This window comes from Ylistrum balloti, unplaced genomic scaffold (genome assembly GCF_031769215.1).
Source record: "Ylistrum balloti isolate Yb309-2 unplaced genomic scaffold, AGI_CSIRO_Ybal_v1 Utg370590, whole genome shotgun sequence".
NCBI classification, from domain to species: Eukaryota; Metazoa; Mollusca; class Bivalvia; order Pectinida; family Pectinidae; genus Ylistrum; species Ylistrum balloti.
The window spans coordinates 561,315-588,360 of record NW_026782366.1 but is presented as its reverse complement, the minus strand read 5'-3'; the positions used below and the strand labels follow the sequence as shown (position 1 = coordinate 588,360).

Here is a 27,046-nt window from a genome sequence, read left to right as displayed (position 1 = left end):
TTCTGTTTACCTGAATTCCGTCGTCTCCCCTTTCTCCTGATACTCCCTGTGGTCCGTATGGGCCCTAAAACAATAAAAATACAACAATGTACCCTTTATAAATAGCATTTGAACAATCAGTCATTAGGGTAAAATCTCGGTTCGTTATCTTTGGATTCAAAACTGAAGTAATGTGTAATTTTACTATTCTTTCGATCAAGTTTACTTTTGTCTTTGACTCTGTATAATTAGAGACAAAGGCAAGGTTTAACGAGGTTTTGCTTTCTAATAAACACTCCTATATCTTATTTATATTTTAGGGAATATAAAAAGTCAACCATATGTAAAATCAGCACACCATATCAGAAGAATATTGCGAATTCAGTGAGAATAAATTTTAATGATAAATCCACACACATAATTTAACATATAACTATTTTCATAAAGGAAAGCAAAACTACTTACTGGTGGTCCGCGTGGTCCTTGAGACCCTTGGGATCCATCTGGTCCCGACTCGCCCTAAAGTACAGAAGTTCAATGTATTAATCGATTTCAAACGTCATTTACATATCCTGCCTTAACACGATACAAACGCATTCTTGTATAGTTAGTTATCACCATGTTATCAAGACGTAATGAACAGCTACTCACTCTGACACCTCGCTCTCCGGCAGGTCCTGGTGACCCTGGGGGTCCAGCGGGTCCCTAAAACATGAAATTACTAAATAAACGCTCAATACACATGTTATATTTACCACAAAGACGCCCTAAATACTCGTTAACTCGCAAATGGAATCATAAATGGTCATGAGTGGATTATAAGTATATGATAAACAAGCTGTATTTACAGTACCGTTTTCAATGAAACGTCACATTAATACAATTTTGCTGAGAAGTGTCTTCAGATTCAAATTTCCAAAATTTTTTTCCTTGTCAATTGTCATTATTGGTTGATGAAATCTTTAGTCATAAGTGTGCTATGTATAAACCAACCATCGTCTATTCTGATGGAGTAGTGAGATATCTAGATAACATTTATTTACAGTACCAACATTTACGTGATTGTGCACCGAATCACAGATAGTGTGGTGTATATGTCTCATAAACTTTTATTCTATACTTACTGGGAAGCCCATCAGACCAGTAGCCCCAGGCATGCCCATATCGCCATCTGGTCCCTTTTCTCCTTCTCTTCCTGGAAGTCCAGGGGTACCATCCGCACCAGGGGAACCCTGAGGAGACAATAACAAAGTCAATGTCGATTCCTTCTTAATATCTTTAATTTTTAAGGGTTTTGATGGTCGGTTGGGACCATATAATTTGCTATTTTGGTTGATGTTTTTTCCATGGAAAGTAACAACAAAATTTCATATAATAAGTATTCATCGCTTTACGAGAAGAAGGCAAACAAAGGCACAAGGCAATATCAGTAGGTCACTTGATATTTTCAAATTATCGATATATATCTATAAAAATAGATCATCATAATTAATCAAATTACCAGCAGCTGCACCATTCGGTACCCAGATACGAATAAGATTATTATCAACAATTATTAACACAGTTTATGATTAAATCAATTCGACGGAACCATATCATATTTCTGATTCTTATTTTTATCATTCATGAAAAATCTGGTCAACTTCCACGGAATAAGCATTTTCTTTTTTTTTTTTTTTTTGTAATACTCAGACATCACCAAAAAATTAAAAAAATTCTACCACAGCAAAAAACTCACTATGTTACCAGGTTCTCCAACTGGTCCTGGAGGTCCGGCCACACCCCTTGGTCCAGCCTTTCCTGGATGTCCATCTTGACCCTCACGTCCGGGAGATCCTTGGCTGCCCTGGATGTTAAACGTCACCATAGAGTATATTGAATTATGAAGTTACATTTTCGGTGTATTGTTAAGGTGAAACACTTGTTACTATGTAAGGTAATCATTGTCATTCTCATAATATGTTCAAGTAACATAACATCAATCATGGTATTCAAATATTGACGTGATATGAGTCATTATTATGTAATTCTCTCATATCTGAGGTTGAAGCTACATAAAACGCTTGAACAGATGTCTCTGCAGTGTTCATCAATGAAATCTTCTTTTACAGAAAATAATCGACTGCAGAAATCTATAATAATATTATGCATTACACTTTACATGGTATCAATATAACATCGTAATGTAACATACAGGTGGTCCAGGAGGTCCCATGGGGCCCCTCTCTCCTCTGATTCCTTGGATACCGGGTTGTCCTCTGTCGCCAGCTGATCCCTGAGGTCCAACTGGTCCAACTGGTCCCTACGATAGATATATATATAGTTGATAGGCATGTGACTTTCTGTATTTCCATTAAAGAATACTTCACTTATGCTTATGAATTAACGCGGTTCACAGGAAATGTTACGATGATTATAGTAAATACCAGGCCAGATATATAAATTTTTCATTTAAGAGTAATAAACGAAAAATTATGTTTTTTCTAAAATGAACCGGTTTTCCAATATGCATGATCACATGCTGATGTTATTGCAACAGATAAGATGAAACAAGACAGTGTACATTGCACAAAAACATGTCAGTTTTAGATAAGGATAATGGATGCTACCTAATATTTCATTGATTGTAAGATGTTATTATATTGTCAAAATTATAAACGATGTTACATAATACAATGCGTCACTTGCAGAGGAAACGACTCGGTGATAAATCAGCATGATCCTGTTTTTACGACAGATGCTACTTTTCATTGAAAACTTACCGCATTTCCATCTTCTCCGCGTACTCCCTTCTGTCCAGACTCTCCAGGTAATCCAGCAGCTCCAGCCTCACCTGCATAGCCCATATGTCCATTCATTCCACGTTGTCCCTTTAGAGGTCATAACAACATTTGAAAGTTAAAAAAGTGATGAAGTGAATGGTAATTTGTCTTGACGTTCGCGAAAAATAGAGCCTTTGGCACAACTTGTAAAACCACGAAAAGTCTTACCATTGGAAAACAAACGTTTATAGTACATAATGACAATAATGAAGGTACATACGTATATCCTAATTTATTATCTATTTCAAATTCTAAAATATTTGTTATATAACGCATGTTTAATTTACATGATCTAATCCCCGACATTTTCATTAATTCTGACACAAACCCAAAGATTGTGGCCATTTTTCCTGTTGAGGCAGATAATCGACATCGACATTGGAGAAAGTCAAAGACACATTTTACTACTTATTATACGTTTCAAGTCAGACGATGTTTAAAGCCCCAATGCCACAATGCCATCATATGACCGAAAGTGGGTACTGGAAATGTTTTGGAAATTGATAACAGTCGAATGGAGCGAGATCATGCGAAAACGGCGGATTCTTAATCAATTAAAGGTCACACTCATTAATGGCAGCCATGGCAATGACAGACTTGTGAACAGGGGCATAATTCTAGTGGAACAACACACCTTTAACAAGTTTTCCGCGGGGCTTAAATTTTCTATTTTATCTTTAACTGCGTAAGAAGTGATGCCAAACACGTGCCATGGTTTGTCCGTTTTGCAGATAATCTACGATCAGAATACTCTCAGTATCCAAGAAAACCGTGGCCATAACCTTTTCCAACTGATGAGTTGACTGACCTTGATTCCATCAGCGCCAGGTGGTCCGGCATCACCAATTTCTCCAAGACTGCCTTGAGGTCCCACTGGGCCTGTACGGCCATTTGGTCCTGGTACACCTGGAAGACCCGGGGGTCCTTGTTCTCCTCGTACACCCTTGGCTCCATCTAATCCTGGTTGACCCTGTATAGCATTAAATACCAGATCATGATCTGTATGATGTAAGACCGAGGGAGTATAAATGTTTGTGATAATTTTTGTGATAATTTATTATGTTTTAGAGATCGGTACATGATAAGAGTAAGAAGATATAACCTACCCTAGCTCCAGGAGGTCCGGAGATTCCGGCATCTCCAACTACTCCTTGATCACCTTTTTCTCCAGGATATCCTTGTTGTCCCTTTGGACCAGCCGGTCCTGCATTACCCTACAAATGAAACAATTAAGGCGATTTGAAAATTGCTAGTACCGTAAAATCTTTGACATGGATCAGTTTTTCGTTCGCTTTGGACTCATCTGTGGTACTGAAAATTCCAAGGATGAAAACTTCCTTAAAGATTTAACCGCATGTTTCGGGCGGGTAAGGTTTCTCCTAAATCGTTTGATAGATTTGCAGAGTTATGGTCAAACAATTGTTTACAAATCCTAGAAGGGCAATACAGCCATGTAAAAATGTTTAATTCATTATCTGACAGAAGCTCGTTTTAATACTAAAGACGTTTATAGTGTCATTCACTTGTGTGTCTTTTGTACAATCACTTCATAAATTATTTTAGTTTTCACGTACAATGTAATAGAATTAAGTGATGAGATAATGATTAATGTATGTTGCCATATTTCTGCTAAATTATGACAATCTAACAATGTTTCGTTGCATAAAAACATATATTATGTGAATGGCATTGATTTCTTGGTCCCTTTTTACATAAATGATATAAGTTCACTAGTTACATTTATCAAGTAGCTAAGGACATTGTCTCAATTAATCTATATACTTTTACTTTTAATTTGGCTTTTTCTGATAAAGAATGGTTAAGAGGTTACAAGAATGATATAAACTTTGAGTTTTATTCTACGACTATTGATGTCATCTTAATGAATCCCGTTACTTACTGGCATGCCAGTTAATCCGTCTGCACCTGGCAATCCCATAGGACCTCTCTCTCCAGGAGATCCTCGCGATCCCTTTTCTCCATCAAATCCTGGATCTCCGGGCTCTCCCTTCGGTGGAGTTGGTCCGGGTAGTCCGACCTCTCCTGGCTTTCCCGGTGGTCCAGGCTCTCCAGAACGTCCGGTAGATCCGTCAGGGCCAGGTGGTCCAGGGTCACCCTGTGTTTTAAAAGTTGAATATTTTAAACAATTGCATTGCCCTTTATCCATGGTATACTTGTACATCATGGTTAAGATCTTGCGTAACGAAAAATATGCCTTACACAATACACTTAATGAAAATTGCTATTAACTTGACACTATGAATACATGTAGAACTTACGGGCTCTCCCTGTTCTCCTGGCGCTCCCCGTCCTCCTCGCTGTCCTTGAGGTCCCTGTCATCATAGAAAATAAATGCAGTGAAGACCTTGTTGATTCAAACAAATATATCAAGCGAAGAATAAAAAAGAGTCCCATGATTCTCCATCTCTTTCTTTCGATATCAATTTTATTATTATATATATATATATATATATATATATATATATATATAAATGATAAAATCCCTGATTATTAGCTATCAACAAACACTTATCCGCAATGTTATATAGAAATCACTTTAACATTTTTAAAAATGAATGATAACTTTGTAGTTAAAATATAACTATATATATTTTCAAACGTACTTAATAAACAAATATTTTATTTTCTTTCTATTTCAGAAGATTCCTTACCAATACTCCAGTTGGTCCGAGCTCTCCTTTCTCACCTTGTTCTCCGGGAGGTCCCTAAAGCAACGAAATAACGAAATAGTCATGAAAGTGTACTAAAGGAAACTTTTGAAAAGTAAATGAACTTTGTTTGCGTCGAAAAAAACAAAATACATGCAAGTTAAGGGAAAGGTTTACTTTGTTGTAAAGTAGCCATCTTGTAGTTATACAACCGAAGAACATTTCAAGAAGAAAATCTGTAAAGACACCTACATCATCTTATTGACATTACTTTAGCGTCATATTACCCTTTCTCCAGCCCTTCCAGTCGGACCCTCTGGTCCAGCTTTTCCTGGTTCGCCAGAAACTCCTGGTTCTCCCTGTTCTCCTGGGAATCCTCTCTCTCCCTGGAAAAAAGAACAACGCGCAACCCAATGGTTAAACGATACCCAAAGTCAATGGTATCAAACTCCTAAACATAATTTTTAACTGGCTCATGCACGACTACTGTAATTATAAATTTTAATCCTTTTCATAGTCTTTCACAAATGGCAATAGCTGAAACCTTCACAAAGCACTTACTGGAGATCCGGGACGTCCATTCCTGCCCTGATTACCAGGCTCTCCCTGTTCTCCAGGTTTTCCTGACTCACCGGGTGGTCCAGGCAATCCTGGTGCACCCTATTTTGTTTAAACATAATCAAATTCATCAAAAGAGAACAGGATTCTATTATCAATGAAGTTTGCTGCATGCTTTAATAATACATTGATGTCAACATCTATATGTTCATATATCACTAGGTTACAGCATACATTTTATCATATTGACATAATGAATCTACATTGTAATCGAAATGTCATGTATACAATTTGTGCACAATAGAGTTCATTTCTTTAACCATAAAAAAGTACGTGTTGTAATCGAAAGGTATATACATTGAAAATTGACATTGCTTATATATTCACAACTTATAAGAACCGTGTGTATTTAATCCCGTTGAATGGGTAATATGAAAGAACGCCACCTTATACAAATGTTATCGTATAATCAAATGGTGTCTACCTGGTATCCTTGTGGGCCGCCGTTTCCAGTTGGTCCTCTCTCGCCAGCCTCTCCCTTGAAAAGATTTACAAAAGTTCAATGAAGACCGTACATTCATCACGCCGCTCGCCACGGAAGGCATAAATCTTATTTTTAAAAATGAAGACCCAGAAAAAATCATTCTGTTTACATAGTATGAACTTAAACTACATGATACACAGATAAATGAATGCAAATGATTAAAATTGCATTCAATTTGCCGCCATTGGCCTAATTCATCAGGCCTCTGGAGCCTCTTATAGCTCATCGCGAATATGAAATTAGTGAAATCATGGATTCACGAATATGTCTTTAGAGATGCATTCGCGAAATCTAAGAAATTTACAGTTTCAATCTGCTATGCCTACTGATAGTTCTGACCAAGTTGATTGTTCTTTCTATAGAAATTAAATTAAAACGCCAGCATATGTATGTTTCTCTTATAAACTGATTAAAAGTGTATATTACTCCCTCCCCAGGAAGAAATGTGAGACATCACATCATGAAATTCACAATGTTTGTTTAATAGTCATCAATGTACCAAAAGTAATTATATCATGTATGAATCCTGAAGAGAAAAGTTGTGAAAATTTCTATTACTTTGATCCCTTTTGGACTCGCTATTTAGATCCGTGTGGATCTATGCATACTGTGAAACTACCATGCCTTATAACGTGTAAATATATTTTAATTGTTTACAAATGAAATTAAACAAAGTATGATCAATAATGCAATTTTCCCAATAGACTACAGTAAATTTTACCCCTCTCCGAAGAAAAACGCGGGACCCTGGGGTAAGAAAATTCATATGAAAATATTGAAATACCTTTCCATCCATGAAGTGTGTTTTATTTTACCATATTTAGGCTTGAGAAGATGATTTGAAATTCGGTCAATTTAGCTCCGTTGGCCCCAGCCCTTAGGTAGCTGGTTGACAGTGAGCTTATAATTGACAATGAAAAGATTTGGTATTTTTTTTTTATTATTATTGATTCAGAGTTTCGGATTCAGAGATGTCGAAAATGGATGGACAAACGGACGTACGGACAATAGGTCAATTGGACAGTTATTTAACAAAAACGCAGAAAAAAACATATTTTAGATACAATTGACATCAAAAACACTAAAGTCTTTACAGCAATTCGGAATTGTTCTTGTTTTGCTTTTTTTTAGTTTTCCACAGAAATTCAATCAATGTGATACATTATGTCTCAATACATTGTTATATTAAAATTGTAAACCATAGTAAAATTTAATAATTGTATGAATATACATATACAATAATGTAGATACTTTTTCTCACTAATATAAGATAGATTGCTCACTATTGGTCCTGGGGGTCCATACGGTCCCATTTCTCCTTGGGGTCCAGCATCTCCAGCCGGGCCTCGGCTACCTTGAGGACCATGGTTCCCGTCTTTACCTGGAGTACCCTAAAATAAGCCAGGTAGGTTATCAGTAAGTTGCATTGCCTTTTTAGCAAATCTCATTAAATAAATCAGTATTAATTTTGTGATTATATTTATCTAGAATATTTTTTTATAAATAGGTTAATTTTCTGTAAGACGTACCCTATCTCCTGTTGGTCCTTGTGGTCCTTGGACACCGGCTGGGCCAGGAATACCCGGTGGTCCCATTTCTCCAGGGTTTCCGTCATTGCCGGGAACTCCTTGGTTTCCAGCTCGTCCTGGAACTCCATCTAATCCGGCCATACCTGAAGGTCCCTGTATAAAATATGAGTTGAGAATGTTATCAAACTTGCATGCATCAAGAACAAAAGTAAGTTAAGATGAGCCAGTCAATACGAGGACCATTTGAAACCGTATTTAGACATTAATGTTTACCTAACGAAGTAGAAACAGAAATCATCCTATAGCATTCGGAATACACTTAACATGGTGATGCCGTGGGTGATAGGAATGAGATAACTATTTCTCTATTTCGCTTAGGTAAGTTTATGATATATACTACCAGTGGTAGAAGACCTTCCGATTTTTGATTGATTGAATAGTTGACCTTCAACAGAGATGACACTCTGGTGGAAATTGAACCCATTGATAATAGTCCAAGATTGTTAATAATGTGTGAATTTCCATCGGTTAACATCGCATTCGTTCAGAACAGAATCTCAGAAAAAAAAGTATAGCTTTATTCTTGTTTTCATTGCTTAAAGTGAATATGCATATACCACAACAATGAAATACTCAATGAGATAGAAACCCTTCCATATATATACTTACTCTGGATCCTCGATTTCCTGGTGCTCCCTGACGTCCGGGTTCTCCCTGTTCACAAGATTTGGAAAAGTCAACACATAAAGATCTTTATAGAAACAAAATATTGGTAATAAAATTTGATCCATTTGAAAATTAAAAAAAAATGAAATTTCTCTCTTTCTTTGAATATTGTTTATAATTTAACGTTTTATTATTGAGTAAAATAATTAGGCACAAACCAGTTAATCATGTAATCAGGTTTTAAGAATAGAGAAATTCACCATTGGTCCACTGATTCCACGACGACCCCTTGATCCAGGAGCTCCATCTTCTCCAATGTTTCCTGCCTCACCAGTAGCTCCTGGCATCCCTCGTTGTCCTGGTGGTCCCTGTATAGAAATAGAACGCTTTAATGGCTAGTAACAACCCCATTATTTTGACATCCTCATATCGCCTATTGCTTCTACGTTTTATAATTATCTTAAAGGTTTATCAGTATGTGTCAAATAGAACTCGTTTATTAATACTATCAGTTTGTGTTGTGTCTTTTGGTAGATTTAAAGGTAGGTTAAGTATTCACTTACTCGCTCACCCTGGGGTCCTGCCGGTCCCGTCTCTCCAACTACTCCACGTTGTCCCTGGTATTGACAATAACCATGAACATGAAGAAATATCTTTCTATACAACAATAAGTTAGAAAAAATAACTTATCATTCTTGTATAAAAGTATTGCCATAAAACCTGGTTGATGTGCGCATCACATCACACATCAAGTACATTTTCTGATGAAATGGCATACCAACAACATACATTATACAAATGTGCTTTTTCTGTTGAAGTGGCTTAATAACAATTTTGTACATTATGTCTTTGATGTCTAATACATATATCATATATGTTTTCTGTTATTTGGCATACATAGCAATAATTTCAAAAAAGCTTTACAATTTCCCATGTGCAAATGTTTTATAACAGCGTAATAAGAAAAATCCACCATTCCATGTCGAAAACAGAATTACATACAAATGTAATCCACCAGACTATTTACAATCGTTCTTTTAACATTTTTTATCGTTGATTTTGTGTCTATGAATACATTATGAAGCAACGATATCGAATTTGCATGTATGGCATTTGGTAACATTTTTGTTTTTAAATAACGGCATTAAACAGATCTCTTTTAAAATGGTGTATGAATGATATCTCGTTACAGACTAAGCATTCATCTGAAGATACGTAATGAAATACCTACCCTCTTTCCCTCGTGTCCAGCTGGTCCTTGGATGCCCCTCTCTCCAACAGATCCTGCAGGACCACGCTGTCCTGAAGCTCCCTTAATGCCCATTTCTCCTGGTTGACCCTATCATAAAAATATTATAACAGCCTTGAGTAAAAGGGTTTTTAAGATAAAAGTTTATTAACTTCATATAAACAATATGAGTCAATGTTGTGATAAATATCTATTTTAAACATGGGTTACAATTCAATTACAAATCAGAAAAAAATCTTTGAAACAGTTATATTACAATGGGCATTTTGTACAGCAAGAGTTATCTCTCAAAATAAATACAGGAAGACATCAATTAGTTATTACTTAAAGACATAAAATGTTTGTACAACATACCGCTGATCCCTTTGGTCCCTGGGGTCCTGGACTTCCACCAAATCCTGGGGAACCACGAGGTCCTGGAAATCCTGGGGGACCGGAAGGTCCGGGTTCACCCTGGTAATGAGAATCATATATAAGGTTTGCATACATGGCAATATCATTATCGAATTACATTTGAAATCACCAAGTAAATTTTATGATTAAAAACCTGAAGTGATATCCTTTTTTAAACCCTCTTCTCTTTCGATAACTTGACTTACGTAAGCTCCCTTCTCGCCGTTACTTCCGGGAAGACCATTGGGTCCGACGGCTCCCGCCTCCCCTGCTGGTCCTGGTTCTCCGCTATCTCCGCGTTGTCCTTGAAGTCCCATGGCTCCCTTGGGGCCAGGGGCTCCTGCACCTCCCTGTTATATGAAAAAATAGCAAGAATAAGATTGGAACCACACATCTTTTGAAGAATACTATGCAAATCGTGTCACAAAAATACTGATTCTCGTACTTTCATTTACAGGCATTACCAACAATATCTTACCTGGATTTTATGTCATGATTAATGCTTAGTCATTCTTTTGATAGAGTAAACAGTTGATTTTGAAAGAGTATATCATTTTCCGTCTATATATTACCTTTGTCCCTGGACGTCCAGGAATTCCTGGTGGTCCGATGTTTCCGACGGGACCAGGAGCACCTGCAGCTCCTGAAAGTCCATCAACTCCTCTCAGACCCTGGAAATAGAATTACGCAGCAGTATAAAATTACAAGAAGAAAATATGAACTGGCGAAAATAATATCAATCCCAACTCAAATTCGATAAATCTAAAACAAAATATGAACAAAAACAAGATTTAAACCTTGTCTGGAAAAGTAAAAGGACAACACCTGCTATGTCATTCGTCAATAAGAGATAACACATTCTCAAATGAGATCAAAGCATACAAAAATGGAACCAAAATTAATCTCATGTAGAATTTTGCAATGTCTGATACAATACTGGGCTTTAATTAAAAGATCAAACGCTTGAAGTTTTGATCAGATCATATGAAGGCCAAAATAATCACTTACCGCTGGTCCATCATTTCCATCCCTTCCTCTGTCTCCGGCCAAACCACGCATTCCTTGGAGACCTGGGGCACCGGCGGGTCCTGGGGGACCGGTATCTCCCTAATTATGTACAAAGATCCATTTAATAAAGTTTCGAGGAAATTTGTGTTACATTGATAATATCAATTCGTTATCAAGTGGAATGAATCATAAAGATAGATTATTTCGCTCGTTGATAGTTCATGCCTTGTTAAAACTGGACTTAACAAAGTAACTTTTCACTCAGTTGCAAAGATGGTGACGTGACGTCCTTACCTTATCACCTGGTAATCCCTGTTCTCCAGGAGGTCCCGACAAACCATGGAAACCCTGTAATCAGATAAACGTGATTTAGAATGTTTGCCATTAACGTTCGAAAAAAACATTGCTATTGGTTACATACCAATTTTCCCCGGTTAAATCAACGATTGTGTAATCAGAGGTAGTAAAAATGTATTATCAAATAGCAAGTTCCACTTTGTGGGTATATTATGGAGATAAAACGCATTCACATTACATACCCGATGTCCTTTTGATCCTGGGATCCCTGGAGTTCCAGCTGGTCCGTTAGGTCCCTAGAAAGACAATATCAGAGAATTTCTTTATTTTATTTTTTAATATCAACCTTATGCATGTCATCAATTTTTCGCCTCACGGTATTACTAATCTTAGTCCACTTATTTTATTTGGGATCGTTTATTTACTTACATTATAATGAGCGAAAACTACAGCATAAATAACATCGCAATCCTGTAGCGTATTTATGCTCCACCTTTTGGCTATATTGTATATCATAGTATTGTTTATGTTGTGAATACAACATGGTTGGCATGCTATTCGTTATAAAATGACATCACTTGATATAGTTCTTTTTCTATTGTTGTTGATATATGATAAACTCAAAAACATAGCAGCACAAATCGTGACTCTATGATCAGTATGGAGATTTTTACAAACAAATTATGTACTGATAATTATTAATTGAAAATGTCTCGCGCGTGAGTTTGTCTGGTGTTACCTTCCTTCCGATAAGTCCACGTGGTCCTGGCTCGCCATTACGTCCAGAATCTCCCTGTGAGAAACAATAACTACGATTGATGACGCTGTTTAATTAGTTGGAAAGTAAATGTAATAAAAGCGTCAATTTCTGTAACTGATTACATTTTACCATCATACCAGGTAATTGAAACATATGTGTTTGTTTATCAGAATATTCTTTTTTAAGAAAATACTAAGATACAATACAAAACAATGAAAATTAACTTTGTAGCTACAATTTTTGTTTCAGAACATGAAAAAAATGATAACTCACATCTGGTCCGGGTAACCCTGGAGGTCCTGGAGATCCTCGTGGTCCAGGTGATCCCTTGAAACAAATACAGGTAACAAAATATAGTTTAGATAACAATGCTGAAATATCATACATATAATCATAAACTTATATGTATTAAGGAATACGTTTTGTTGGAATCGTCAAATAAAGAAAAACTCGTTTATTTTATTGAGTGTCGGAAAGAAACGACAACTTGCCATGGATAAATACGATTGCACTGACTGAGGGCTTCGATCTTAAATTGTTGATTTGAAATGTAACTTACAGGGGGTCCGGAATCACCTGGCTCTCCGCGAATTCCGGTCAAACCTTGTGGTCCCTACAGCGAATAACAATATTTTATATAGCAATGAGTTCATAAACGTTTAGAAATCAGACATTTTGACTGAAGGAGTTATCTTTTGTATGAAAGGCATTTCATGAAGATTATCATAAAATTGCAATTACATTTTTTCTTTTCACCAAGAAAAATCAAACTGATATCAAATTGTTTTACGTTAAAGAACTATCCAACTTAAAACAAGGTACGTTACCTACAACAATGGCTATAGATGACGTCACTTACCGGCTGTCCTGGGGGTCCTGTTGGTCCACGAGGTCCAGCTGGTCCCTACCGATCAAATCAATGGTGTAAAATATTATAGGACATGTATATTCTTTTGTAAAGTAAATATGAATTTTTCTTGTCCTTAAATATACATATACTTCCTAAGTCACGTTTAGCAATGTCGTAATAGTGGGAAGTTAAAAGACACAATAATTATCGCGATAGATATATGTTGTTGTTTTTTTTATTTCAAAAAGAGCGATATGCCTTGAAAAGAAAAACCCGGAAAAGGTCAAAAGACATATTGTATTACTTACGATATTAGCTTGAAGGTATCGTTGTCCCTGGGCAAATCCGCCTGCCTTTTGGGGGTAGGCCTGAGCCCAGTGCATAAATGCTTCATCGGCTTGCTGTAATAGTATAAATTAATTGATATGATTGATGCGGTTGTCTGATCAAGAATGTCGAAAATCGATTTCGTATATTGAATGGGCTTTTTATGATTGTTTTCCATATTCACGACTTACGATCTGTTCGGAAAAAATCATATAAACATCAGAATGCCTTGTCTGATTTTTTCATTTACTTAGAGTGAAATTATGGGCAATAACAAAGGTTAAGTCCCATGAAGCTGAGATAATTGTCGCGTATCATATAAGGGGACATACACCAGCAAACGATAAAGATATTGACTACCCCTCATCCAAATATTATCTTCGGTTCCTAGAAAGGATGTCTTATTTGATCTACAAACCGTCTTGGGAACGCCGGGTGGTCCTGGGGGCCCTGGGATACCATGATTTCCATCGGATCCTGTAGGTCCCTGTGAAATATTGAATTACCAAACGTCACAACGGAAAACCTTCATCACGAAATTCAATGATGAAAGCTATGAATTTTGCAACTCGGAAATATTTGTTGGGGGATATTATGATCGTTTTGAAAACATGATTGATAAGTTTTATCTATTTAATAAGATCTGGGTTTTCCGAAACTGCCGTGGTATTTAGTTATGACAAAGGGGACACTAAAGCAGCAAACCAAAGCCAAAAGTTGTGATTTTTAAAATATTATGAATCGCTTTTTAGAATGTAACAAAAGAATCACTAAATTATCGTATTGTAGACCTAATAAATAACAGATCATACCATAGCTCCTTGTTTACCCGTGAACCCTATATAGCCTGGCTGTCCTCGGTGTCCCTGAAAGCAATAAACACACTTAGGAAATAGTATCATCTCTTCCGTAAAGAGAAAAAGAATACTTTGTGTCTCTTGGAGAAATATACTCTATAGAGAAAACAGCTTAATAAAAGCATTTGAATAATTTTGCAGTAAATGATTTAGATAAATTAAAGTAAATAACTTACAGAAGCTTCACTCTCGCTGACCGAATCTCTCTGAAAATGAATAACCATTTATGAAAATTATGTAAAAATTCGATTTTACATGACACAAACAAAGTTCCATTTTACTTATGTCTTTGTTGTCTTTGTTATAGTATATAATATAATTATCAAATATGATATAGGTAATAGCTGCTACAAAATGATATGGTGAAATTGTGGTGAATTCACCGTGCCCAGCAAATATAGTTAAATGACTGGAAAATACGACATAACATCTTGAGAACGCCGGGTGGCCCCAGTCTTTTTAAGAATATTCCAGTGTTTGAATATTTATTACTTAAACTTAAAATCGGTGAAGCAAGCTCCAGATTTGATCAAAAGGTTTACCGGAAATCTTTTAATTAACAAATAGAAAAAGACAAAAAATGTTTTAAGCTTCAGTAACGACACACGGCATGATTATAGGTCATTATATGTAAGATCAAATTCTCACATGAGGATCAGGTTTATATCAAAGAAAATCCAATCAGACATACCAGCGAGCATCCAACAATTTAACTACGGATTGCACAAGAAAATTAAGTATTTTCCAATTAGGTCAAAATGGTCAAAACTTCCATGAATCATGAACATGACAAAAATCCTATGTTGTATTTTCACATGTTAGTTAAGAATAGTATAAACTTTTACACATTTATTGTATTTTGGTAAAATTGGTTTCACTTAATTAACTATTCCGACATAGTTAAATATATCAACAACCCGTCCTAAAATATCACGAACCACACACAGTAAAGTAAATCAACAACCCACCCTGAAATATCACGAACCACACACAGTAAAGTAAATCAACAACCCACCCTGAAATATCACTAACCACACACAGTAAAGTAAATCAACAACCCACCCTGAAATATCACTAACCACACACAGTAAAGTAAATCAACAACCCACCCTGAAATATCACTAACCACACACAGTAAAGTAAATCAACAACCCACCCTGAAATATCACTAACCACACACAGTAAAGTAAATCAACAACCCACCCTGAAATATCACTAACCACACACAGTAAAGTAAATCAACAACCCACCCTGAAATATCACTAACCACACACAGTAAAGTAAATCAACAACCCACCCTGAAATATCACTAACCACACACAGTAAAGTAAATCAACAACCCACCCTGAAATATCACTAACCACACACAGTAAAGTAAATCAACAACCCACCCTGAAATATCACTAACCACACACAGTAAAGTAAATCAACAACCCACCCTGAAATATCACTAACCACACACAGTAAAGTAAATCAACAACCCACCCTGAAATATCACTAACCACACACAGTAAAGTAAATCAACAACCCACCATATCACTAACCACACACAGTAAAGTAAATCAACAACCCACCCTGAAATATCACGAACCACACACAGTAAAGTAAATCAACAACCCACCCTGAAATATCACTAACCACACACAGTAAAGTAAATCAACAACCCACCCTGAAATATCACTAACCACACACAGTAAAGTAAATCAACAACCCACCCTGAAATATCACTAACCACACACAGTCAAGAAAATCACCCCCACCCTGAAATATCACTAACCACACACAGTAAAGTAAATCAACAACCCACCCTGAAATATCACTAACCACACACAGTAAAGTAAATCAACAACCCACCCTGAAATATCACTAACCACACACAGTAAAGTAAATCAACAACCCACCCTGAAATATCACTAACCACACACAGTAAAGTAAATCAACAACCCACCCTGAAATATCACTAACCACACACAGTAAAGTAAATCAACAACCCACCCTGAAATATCACTAACCACACACAGTAAAGTAAATCAACAACCCACCCTGAAATATCACTAACCACACACAGTAAAGTAAATCAACAACCCACCCTGAAATATCACTAACCACACACAGTAAAGTAAATCAACAACCCACCCTGAAATATCACTAACCACACACAGTAAAGTAAATCAACAACCCACCCTGAAATATCACTAACCACACACAGTAAAGTAAATCAACAACCCGTCCTGAAATATCACCTACCACACAGTAAAATAAATCAACAACCCACCCTGAAATATCACTAACCACACACAGTAAAGTAAATCAACAACCCACCCTGAAATATCACTAACCACAAACAGTAAAGTAAATCAACAACCCACCCTGAAATATCACTAACCACACACAGTAAAGTAAATCAACAACCCACCCTGAAATATCACTAACCACACACAGTAAAGTAAATCAACAACTCACCCTGAAATATCACCTACCACACAGTAAAGTAAATCAACAACCCACCCTGAAATATCACTAACCACACACAGTAAAGTAAATCAACAACCCACCCTGAAATATCACTAACCACACACAGTAAAGTAAATCAACAACCCACCCTGAAATATCACGAACCACACACAGTAAAGTAAATCAACAACCCACCCTGAAATATCACTAACCACACAGTAAAGTAAATCAACAACCCACCCTGAAATATCACTAACCACACAGAGTAAAGTAAATCAACAACCCACCCTGAAATATCACCTACCACACAGTAAAGTAAATCAACAACCCACCCTGAAACATCACTAACCACACACAGTAAAGTAAATCAACAACCCACCCTGAAATATCACTAACCACACACAGTAAAGTAAATCAACAACCCACCCTGAAATATCACTAACCACACACAGTAAAGTAAATCAACAACCCACCCTGAAATATCACTAACCACACACAGTAAAGTAAATCAACAACCCACCCTGAAATATCACTAACCACACACACTAACCACACACAGTAAAGTAAATCAACAACCCACCCTGAAATATCACCTACCACACAGTAAAGTAAATCAACAACCCACCCTGAAATATCACTAACCACACACAGTAAAGTAAATCAACAACCCACCCTGAAATATCACTATACACACAGTAAAGTAAATCAACAACAACAACCAAACCCCCCCCCCCACAGTAAAATAAATCAACAACCCACCCTGAAATATCACTAACCACACACAGTAAAGTAAATCAACAACCCACCCTGAAATATCACCTACCACACAGTAAAGTAAATCAACAACCCACCCTGAAATATCACTTTCCAGACAGACATAGTAAAATATATTAACAAATCGTCTTGAAACATTGACATGTTGACATATAAATATTAATAGCTTGACACAACAAATTATTTCCATCGTGACACAATAAAATGTTCTATTTCCGAATATAGAATATTACACTTCCGGCACAATAACAACAAAATATTGAAATCAAGACACAGTAAAAAGTTACTATCCTGATATAGGAAAATATAAATATTACTCTTTTGACACATTAAAATATTACGCTTCTGAAACAATAAAATATTACTATCCTGAAAACATCAAAATGTTACTCTCCTGACATAGTATAATATTATCCTCCTATAACAGAAAATTGATTACTATCCTGACATATTGAAATATAACTCTCCCGAAACAGTAAACTTTTACTCTTCTGACACTGTAAAATATACCTCTCCCGACACAATTTGTCCCGACAAAGTAAAAATATAGCAATCAACCACCCTGAAATATTAATATCCTGACACAGAAAAGCATTACTATCCTGACACAGTAATATATTACTCTCTTAAAACAGTAAAATGATACTATCCAGACACAGTTGAATATATCAATAACTCGTCCTAAAATAATACTATCATTAATAGATAAAACATTACTATCCAGACAATAAAATACACCAGTTATCCTCACACAGTGAAAATATTACTCTTCTGACAGAGAAAATAGACTAATACCCTACTTAAGGATATCAATGTCTTGACACTGAACATTGTACAAATATAAAATGCTATGTAATGACATTACGGTACTTCATCAAGAGATTTATTTCACAATGTAAGATAATTATATACTCACAACTTCTTGGTTGTCACTATCTGAAATATAGGGAAAAAGACAAATGAATATATTCGAAAGGCATAGTAAGATTCACCACAATATCTGCTCAAAGGATAAAATAATTTGAGACATAATGGGAGACATATTAAATAGCTGCACATTAAGTATAACATATAGAATCCAGTTGATTTTAAAACGTAGTAAAATAGTATGTGTGTATCTAAATGTTATGACAGAGGAAATACAATAGATGTTTTATCAGATCAAGTCCTATACAGACTTTGAAATAGAGATTTACATGGCATTTCGCTGAAAGAAAAAATATCTAATCCCGCGATGTTGTAAATCAGGAATAATTAAGAATGATTAGTGATACTGTATCTTCAAAAATGTAGGATGTTTCGTAACCATTTGCACTGACATGACACTACGGAAAATCTTCTCATCCGCTTTTTCTACTCCTAATTAAAAATAGCAAACTGTCCTGGAAATTTCCCCTATCTCCATGGATGGGTGAATCTAAGATGGGCAAAACTTGGTAACACTTGTATAACCCTTTTACATGATTCTCAGAGGGTGGAATAAATATGAGGGGAATTTTTGTATCATGATACAAGAGAGGGAATAACCTTAGCGAAAGTTTCCAGTATGAATCTCGCGTATTCAATTCCTTTGCTATTTAAGGTTGAAAGATGGTTCATTTAGGTCTTCGCTATTAAGGTTTGACATTACTTACTTGGATTGACCAAGGTTAACATGGTGAATGTCGTCGATGAAGCAGAAGATGTTTACTCTTCCGGAACACCTGGACTTATTATCCTTGTATTTTTTCAGGAGTCTCCGTATAAATCTTCCTTTTGCTCATATTTTAACTAGTTTGATGGAATTGTCATGTTGGTATTTTCTTTATGTTTGTGAGCAGTGTTACCGCTAAATTTGGAGGATGTTTCGATTAGATCTTTGTTATTAAGTTTTAAGAAATGTTTCGATTCGATCTTTGTTATTAAGTTTTAAGAAGTGTTTCGATTCGATCTTTGGTGTAAATGTAGAGGCGTATGGTAGCTCTTTCTTATTAACATTTTTTAAAATGTTTCGATTCGATCTTTGAGAACTGAGATGATCAATGTCGTTGTGCAAAGTTACAAGAAGACAAACATATACCTTGAACTCACATGCATTTATATCAAATAAATATTATTAAGCAAACACATCTCTTCTGTATGGTATTATCCTCAAGTATTTTATCCATAGATAACTGAACAAGTTATAATCGTATTTTTGGAAATAGATTAATTTCAAGCATAATTGATCTAGCATTACAATGTATGAAATAATTCGGAAAGATCATAAAACGCACATAGTTGAAACAAACACTAAAGCAAACCAGAGGCAGTAGAGACACTGAATTAGACATTACTCAGCGAAAGTAAAAAACAAAGGATGGAAAAATAGACGTTAATATACACATTTTAAAACAATCTTCAACCTACCGATGGGACATTGATCCGTTTTAAAACATTTGATCTTTCCCAATTCACAACTACATTGTGTGCATGGTTCTAATCCGTCAACTATGTCTCCATCTTGAAGAATCTCTCCGTTAAATACGCATGTCTCTGTAATAAAGACAAACAGTAGTGAGTTTATACAATGTTGTACAATGTTAGGGTACAAAGTGATGTTATACAATGTTGTACAATGTTAGGGTACAAAGTGATGTCATACAATGTTGTACAATGTTAGGGTACAAAGTGATGTTTTACAATGTTGCACAACGTTAGGGTACATAATTATGTTTTACAATGTTGTAAAATGTTAGGGTACATAGTGTTATCATACAATGTTGTACAATGTTAGGGTACATAGTATTATCATACAATGTTGTACAATTTTAGAGTACATAGTGACGTTATACAATATTGTACAATGTTAGGGTACATAGTGATGTTATACAATGTTGTACAATGTTAGGGTACACAGTGACGTTACCCTAACATGTTGTACAATGTTAGGGTACATAGTGATGTTATACAATGTTAGGGTACAAAGTGATGTCATACAATGTTGTACAATGTTAGGGTATAAAGTGATGTTATACAACGTTAGGGTACATAGTTATGTTTTACAATATTGTACAATGTTAGGGTATATAGTGATGTCATACAATGTTGTACAATGTTAGGGTACAAAGTGATGTTATGCAATGTACAATGTTAGGGTACAAAGTGATGTTTTACAGTGTTGTACAACGTTAGGGTACATAGTTATGTTTTACAATATTGTACAACGTTAGGGTACATAGTTATGTTTTACAATATTGTACAATGTTATTGTAAAAAGTGATGTTTTACAGTGTTGTACAATGTTGAGTACATAGTGATGTTATAAAATGTACAATGTTAGGGTACATAGTGATGGTATAAGATGTTGTACAATGTTAGGGTATATAGTGATGTTATACAATGGTTTACAATGTTAGGGTACATAGTGATGTCATACAATGTTGTACAATGTTAGGGTACATAACAATGTTTTACAATGTTGTACAATGTTAGGGTACATAGTGATGTTAAACAATGTTGTACAATGTTAGGGTACATAATTATGTTATGCAATGTATAAATGTTAGGGTATATAGTGATGTCATACAATGTTGTACAATGTTAGGGTACAAAGTGATGTTATGCAATGTACAATGTTAGGGTACAAAGTGATGTTTTACAGTGTTGTACAATGTTAGGGTACATAGTGATGTTTTACAGTGTTGTACAATGTTAGGGTACATAGTGATGTCATACAATGTTGTACAATGTTAGGGTACATAGTGATGTCATACAATGTTGTACAATGTTAGGGTACATAGTGATGTCATACAATGTTGTACAATGTTAGGGTACATAGTTATGTTTTACAGTATTGTACAATGTTAGGGTACATAGTGATGTCATACAATGTTGTACAATGTTAGGGTACATAGTGATGTCATACAATGTTGTACAATGTTAGGGTACATAGTGATGTCATACACCTCGAAGTTTATAGTTTTGTTTGTACAATGTTTATGCTATACATCACACATGCAGGTTATTACGTTGCATGTGATGTTGAGTGACTTTGTGTGACCTCATCAGTTAATGATACGTCATAATCAATATAAAACATAATGATACATAAAAAAAAAACAGGAAAACTTCAAGAAAATTTTAATTGTTGTTATTTTGTTGATGTTGATATTTTTCACAAAACATATTTAATAAGAGGTCGTATGATTCAAATAGAATTAAAATAAGAGCATTATTCCTATAATTTCTGTATAAACTATGCATCTTCTATCCTTTTTTTCAAATGCCTACGCCAAATTAAATCCTGTGTGTATATTATCAATCATTGAAATATGAAAGTAGGCATAATTTTCCTATCTGAACCTGAAATTTGTAAATTTGTGCGCGTTCGCTGACGTGGCAAATCATGTACACCTTCACACGTGTACACATCAAATTTTATCTACATGGCTGACGGTGGTTGAACGTGCGGGAGGGGGTCGAAAGGAGGGCGAAAGGAGGACTAGCGATCGTTGCTAGGTCGTTGAAGATAACACAGAGAGCTAGTTTCAGAAATATCGGCAATACTGTGTAACCTGACTTCATCGCCGTACTGATCCAGGTCTGGTGGCGTATTAAATTTCACACAAAACTCGTAACACTCTGAGAATGCTACATGTAGCGGCACAGATTTACGGTGTTTAGCGCTTGGATAGATAGTTTTCTTTCAAGTCAATGACATAAATGGTCTGAGAAAACAAAACTCCTCTCTATGACCTAATTAAATTCTGTACGAAAGACAATATATATTCTGTTTCTTGATTTGTGAAATTATACACAAATTAGTTCAGTAAAACAGGTGTTTAATGAATTGCTCCTCGTGTCAACATTTCTACTACTCTTCTAATGACGTATTAAGCAACATCATTGTTTTCACTAACAACAAGTACTTTAACAAATCACGGGTTTAGACAATAAAAAAGTACATATATGTAGGTCAAATTAATACATAAACGATTTAATATATGCAACTAAACTGGATATTTCGATCGAAAGCAAAGAGGGAGAATTGGCTGTAAGTTGGTTGTCGTTTAAAATTTCTAAATTATAGCAATGTCTGTAACATAACACTAGACGTCTTAGCAGAGATATTGGTAAGACTTAACATAATTATATATATATGTAATGGCTTTTTGATGAAGTTTCCCACTGTCAAGTAAAGCAAAGACTATTCACTTCTATATGTATATTCCCTCCCCCTTCCATTTCCTACAATCTCATTATATTAACATATATATATTGGGTACTAAATCTGATAAAAAGTTTCAGAGGTATTAAAACTTGACAACTGAGCAACCTTTTTATAATGCAGTATAATGCCAAAACACATGTGTGTAAATGGCTGTGCCACGTTTCAAATTTTAAGGGGCCATCCAAAGGGGTACAAGAACTGCCATCTTAGGTAATTGTCTACTGCAAATTATAAAGAAGTTAGATGAATGTGTCGAGTTTACTGAGCAAGCGAATATGTTCATAAATATAAGTGTGCATTCTCTTTGAGTACCCCAAAATTATTTTCATATGACTAATTTGGACAGAGAAAAATGTAGTTCACCATTTTTGCAATGTTGGAATCAAACTGAGCATTCATGAATATTCATTAGAAAAATAGCAAGAATATATGCAATATACTTATCATACATACACACATACGTATGTATATGATACCCGAGTTAACCTCATAAAAAATTCAATCCCGATTAAAATAAAAAATGGCATACTTAAAATATCGATAGACAAAATGGCAGTTTGAGGTACATCTAGTATAGCATGCTATTTTTAAAAATCTTTTCGTTGTTACTCAATGCGCAAAAATATAATACTCATGATAATTATAAAAAAAAGATTTAATTAAAAAGTGGCGAAGAGTTCCAAATCACGCATGTTGGACATCTTTGTGATGTAAACCACAACCTATCTCGGTTACCCTAACGTCATCATTTTTCAAATGCGCATGCGCACAAACATCCTTATTTGTTGACAACTAGTTCCGCTTGACAAAAGAACTTACAATTTCCTATAAGTTAAATTTCGTTTAATTGGCTGATGCCTTCTTTTTCTTCCTTAAGCAATACCGAACGTAAATTTAATCGATCGCATTGCTTTTCCGGTGTAAATATCAGACGGACGTTTGTTGAAAAAACAGTTTCGCTTTTAAGACTGAATTGCTCGTTAATTATGCATGCAACGTGGCACCGTTCTAATTTATACCATTTTTCTTTCTTTTTTACAATATGTATAATCCTTCTTGTTCAAAGTCATACAGATACAGCTACTGTATCACTAGCATGACATTTGTCTATCATAAGATCGACCATATGGTTTCTCTTGGATGCAGTAATTACGCCAGTCGGAGACAATTTTAAGTGTGCAATTAGAACTATGTATTGTCTTACTTCTTGAGAGAGAGGAATTCACAAGATCTCTAAGGATTTTGTCCAAATGCAAAAACCTAATTTTTTAACACAATTGTTTTGATTAGCGAGACAAAACAATATTCAACATAGACACAACAATCTGCATAATACTACAATGTTACATTGTTATCAAAGTAAACACTAAAATTATTCTGATTCATGATAGAGAAGAAATGTTTTCAAATGGGGAATCGAATGCATACATTTTCCAATGACAAAATGGCGGCATTTGTGACAATTCATGTGCATGCTATTTATATTTTTCAGTATTTTAAAATAAAATCCATGCCTAAAATTTCTAAGTCGTTATATTGATAAAATTACATAATGATCATATTAATTATTATTGATAATTATCAATCAGTAGCGATTATCATACGTACCTTGAGCCGTACCTTGAGCTGCTGTTACTGTCACCCATAGCAATAATGGGAGTATACAGTTCGACCATCGAACTGTTCCAAATGCCATTTTATAAACGTTTAATCCCGAACTTCATAAAGAATATAGGAATGGAAAAAAGTTCAGGATATAATAGTTGTAATGTCCGAAGCCGGATAACGGCTCCTAGAACTAGGAAGAGCCGTGCTCCAATATCTGAGTATTGGAACACCGGATTCCTAGGGTGGCTTGGGGAAAATGACTTCACTGAGCCGAGCAGCTTTTAGGAGGCCGCCTCAAACTACTACACAACTGACGAAAAGTTTTAATATACCAGTCATCAAAAACAGGCCAATCGGTGATGTCGTACTAAACATCTCATGGCTGGCTCTTGCAGGTTGAGAAACGCACGAGACAAAACCGCGTAATGTGACGTGTAGCCACGTTCATCAAAACGCCGCTGCAGCAAAGAGGGGCTGAATACTCCGCGGCAGTGACCTCGGAAGCTGACCTCTGTTGGGAGATATTTTATCACTAAGCAATGACGCCGCAAGAGGCCACTGGCTAGAAAACATGTTTCAACTGCTGGAAACGCTGGGTTGGTTTTTGCATTCATGCGGAAAGTACTCCATTTGAAACTCAATCTTGTACGGTTGGGAGAAGTTAAAGCAAGACTGGCAGACTCGCCGTGCCGATTGCTGACTTCGCTGAAATCGACATTTTTAGGTCGTGTCTTGCTTTTAAAACATTACTTTACCTTCAATAAAAAGTGATGTACCCTACTTTTCCCATGGACCGTTATCTCCCGGGGTCATCGACACAGTCTTAAATTGTGTGGCCCACAGAACGAGAAACGGAGACAAGATTTACCATGCCAGAGATGGTCTCCGAATCGTCAGGGTCATGTTTCCATAAAATCAATCTGACGTGTTAAACCACTAAGAATAAAGCCGTTCATCCCCAAATTCAATGTTCATCATATAGAGAAAAAATTAGTAGAAAAATTTCTGCTACTTTACACGAGCGTTTGTCAAAACCCATCACAAATACTATTTAATGGAAAAGATAGCGTTTAACAATGACAAACGTTGTTAACACGTAGGACAAAAGCCCGTATCAAAACATGTTTTGTTCTTCCTCCTGCATAATATGTACTTTGATTACAATTTCGATAACATTTCTATCAATGTTTTATTCGGAGAAATTTCAAATGTGTACATGTTTGCTAAACAACATCACTGTAGGCCTCCTAAGGTAGATTCTATTTATCGCTTACTTTGTTCTGGCTGCTCATCAGCAGCAGTTCGTGAGTAGGTTGACCTCTGCCGATAAAACATCTGTGTTGAAAAACATATGTTTTACATCACATATGTCTCACGTGCTGATGTTTATCGTGAACTCCAGGAGTAATGACCAATTTCATTGTCTGTACACTGCGTTTCACAGTAGCCCGACCTTAAAATGCCGGGTTGCTAACTCGACAAATAAATGTGGCTTTCAAGGTTTGATTCAACCACAAATCGTATCTTGGATTTGCGCTTTGTTGCTTATGCTTTTTTATTTCTGATTTAATTAACATCGCGGGTTGACATCAGGTTTTAATAACACGATGAAACAACCGTATACTAACAATACTTTGTATGTAACCGCGGAATGGAACTATCGCCTATCGTTTGTAACAAAATAGCTCTTCAATACTGGAGGTAAAATTGTGCATTATCAGCGACTTTTGTGCACCCTTGTCTTAAAATTGATGTTTTAAAATTTTGCTGAGTAATGCCACTTAATGATATTTCGTAGGCGTATGCGGTTTTGAACACACAGTTTAAATTAGTGCAAGTTTTCATAAGAACACTTACATATGAATCATGTATATTCAGACTTTTGCAATTCAAGCGGAAACACTTATATAATATCAACTGTATATTCCCTGTAGTTGATATGCGAATATGTTGGCAAAACCACACTTCAATTGACGGGAAAGGATTGGTGTATCAAAATGTGCTAGAGTTTGAATTAAAACTTTTGATGTTTTTAAATAGATGTCTGTGTGAAATAAATGTTGGCAACACATCCATTCCAAATATATATATTCCTATGCACGTGGATGTAGTGCTTTCAATTTTGATTATTAAACACAAGGTTAAACAATTTCACTTATCTACTCGTGTGACGTTTTCTTTAACCATGACATGTTCATTGTCCACTGGCGACATATATTTCAGGATTCAGGATTTTTTTTATCTATTTATTCACGTACATGTCACAAAGACTTTCTCTACTTATAGTATGTTAATATAGATCGAGCTTACTTCACAAACCATTTATTACATACCCTGATCATTCCGTTTTTCCATACAATTTGTGATTCACATGATAATGACCAGATATATTTATTGTAAAGCTGAAACGGTTTCGTTATTTCAATAGTATGAATAGTGGTATTCGTTTCCGATAGAGTTTTTACACAAAGGTCAAAATCTTTCCTTGCATTGGACGTTTATCTGTAAATA

At 35.6% G+C, this 27,046-nt stretch overlaps 1 protein-coding gene across 1 annotated transcript in view; it reads right to left on the bottom strand.

Moving 5' to 3' along the window:
* The window catches only part of LOC132556772 (fibril-forming collagen alpha chain-like), a 30,524-nt gene extending 5,717 nt beyond the window's left edge, over window positions 1-24,807 (bottom strand). Inside the window, exons 1-38 of the mRNA XM_060221214.1 lie at window positions 24,536-24,807; window positions 20,125-20,250; window positions 18,653-18,672; window positions 14,685-14,714; window positions 14,464-14,517; window positions 14,070-14,138; window positions 13,633-13,725; window positions 13,334-13,378; window positions 13,034-13,087; window positions 12,748-12,801; window positions 12,454-12,507; window positions 11,957-12,010; window positions 11,712-11,765; window positions 11,418-11,516; window positions 10,982-11,080; window positions 10,616-10,759; window positions 10,371-10,469; window positions 9,999-10,106; window positions 9,331-9,384; window positions 9,028-9,135; window positions 8,771-8,815; window positions 8,102-8,254; window positions 7,856-7,963; window positions 6,513-6,566; window positions 6,032-6,130; window positions 5,758-5,856; window positions 5,474-5,527; window positions 5,081-5,134; window positions 4,702-4,917; window positions 3,908-4,015; window positions 3,610-3,771; window positions 2,742-2,849; window positions 2,174-2,281; window positions 1,718-1,825; window positions 1,104-1,211; window positions 631-684; window positions 445-498; window positions 11-64 (exon numbers count right to left, since the gene is read on the bottom strand). Of these exons, the coding sequence (XP_060077197.1) occupies window positions 11-64; window positions 445-498; window positions 631-684; window positions 1,104-1,211; window positions 1,718-1,825; window positions 2,174-2,281; window positions 2,742-2,849; window positions 3,610-3,771; window positions 3,908-4,015; window positions 4,702-4,917; window positions 5,081-5,134; window positions 5,474-5,527; window positions 5,758-5,856; window positions 6,032-6,130; window positions 6,513-6,566; window positions 7,856-7,963; window positions 8,102-8,254; window positions 8,771-8,815; window positions 9,028-9,135; window positions 9,331-9,384; window positions 9,999-10,106; window positions 10,371-10,469; window positions 10,616-10,759; window positions 10,982-11,080; window positions 11,418-11,516; window positions 11,712-11,765; window positions 11,957-12,010; window positions 12,454-12,507; window positions 12,748-12,801; window positions 13,034-13,087; window positions 13,334-13,378; window positions 13,633-13,725; window positions 14,070-14,138; window positions 14,464-14,517; window positions 14,685-14,714; window positions 18,653-18,672; window positions 20,125-20,250; window positions 24,536-24,623 (3,252 nt within the window). The 5' untranslated portion in view covers window positions 24,624-24,807. The remainder of the gene's footprint in view (window positions 1-10; window positions 65-444; window positions 499-630; window positions 685-1,103; window positions 1,212-1,717; window positions 1,826-2,173; window positions 2,282-2,741; window positions 2,850-3,609; window positions 3,772-3,907; window positions 4,016-4,701; window positions 4,918-5,080; window positions 5,135-5,473; window positions 5,528-5,757; window positions 5,857-6,031; window positions 6,131-6,512; window positions 6,567-7,855; window positions 7,964-8,101; window positions 8,255-8,770; window positions 8,816-9,027; window positions 9,136-9,330; window positions 9,385-9,998; window positions 10,107-10,370; window positions 10,470-10,615; window positions 10,760-10,981; window positions 11,081-11,417; window positions 11,517-11,711; window positions 11,766-11,956; window positions 12,011-12,453; window positions 12,508-12,747; window positions 12,802-13,033; window positions 13,088-13,333; window positions 13,379-13,632; window positions 13,726-14,069; window positions 14,139-14,463; window positions 14,518-14,684; window positions 14,715-18,652; window positions 18,673-20,124; window positions 20,251-24,535) is intronic.
* Window positions 24,808-27,046: the final 2,239 nt, after the last annotated feature.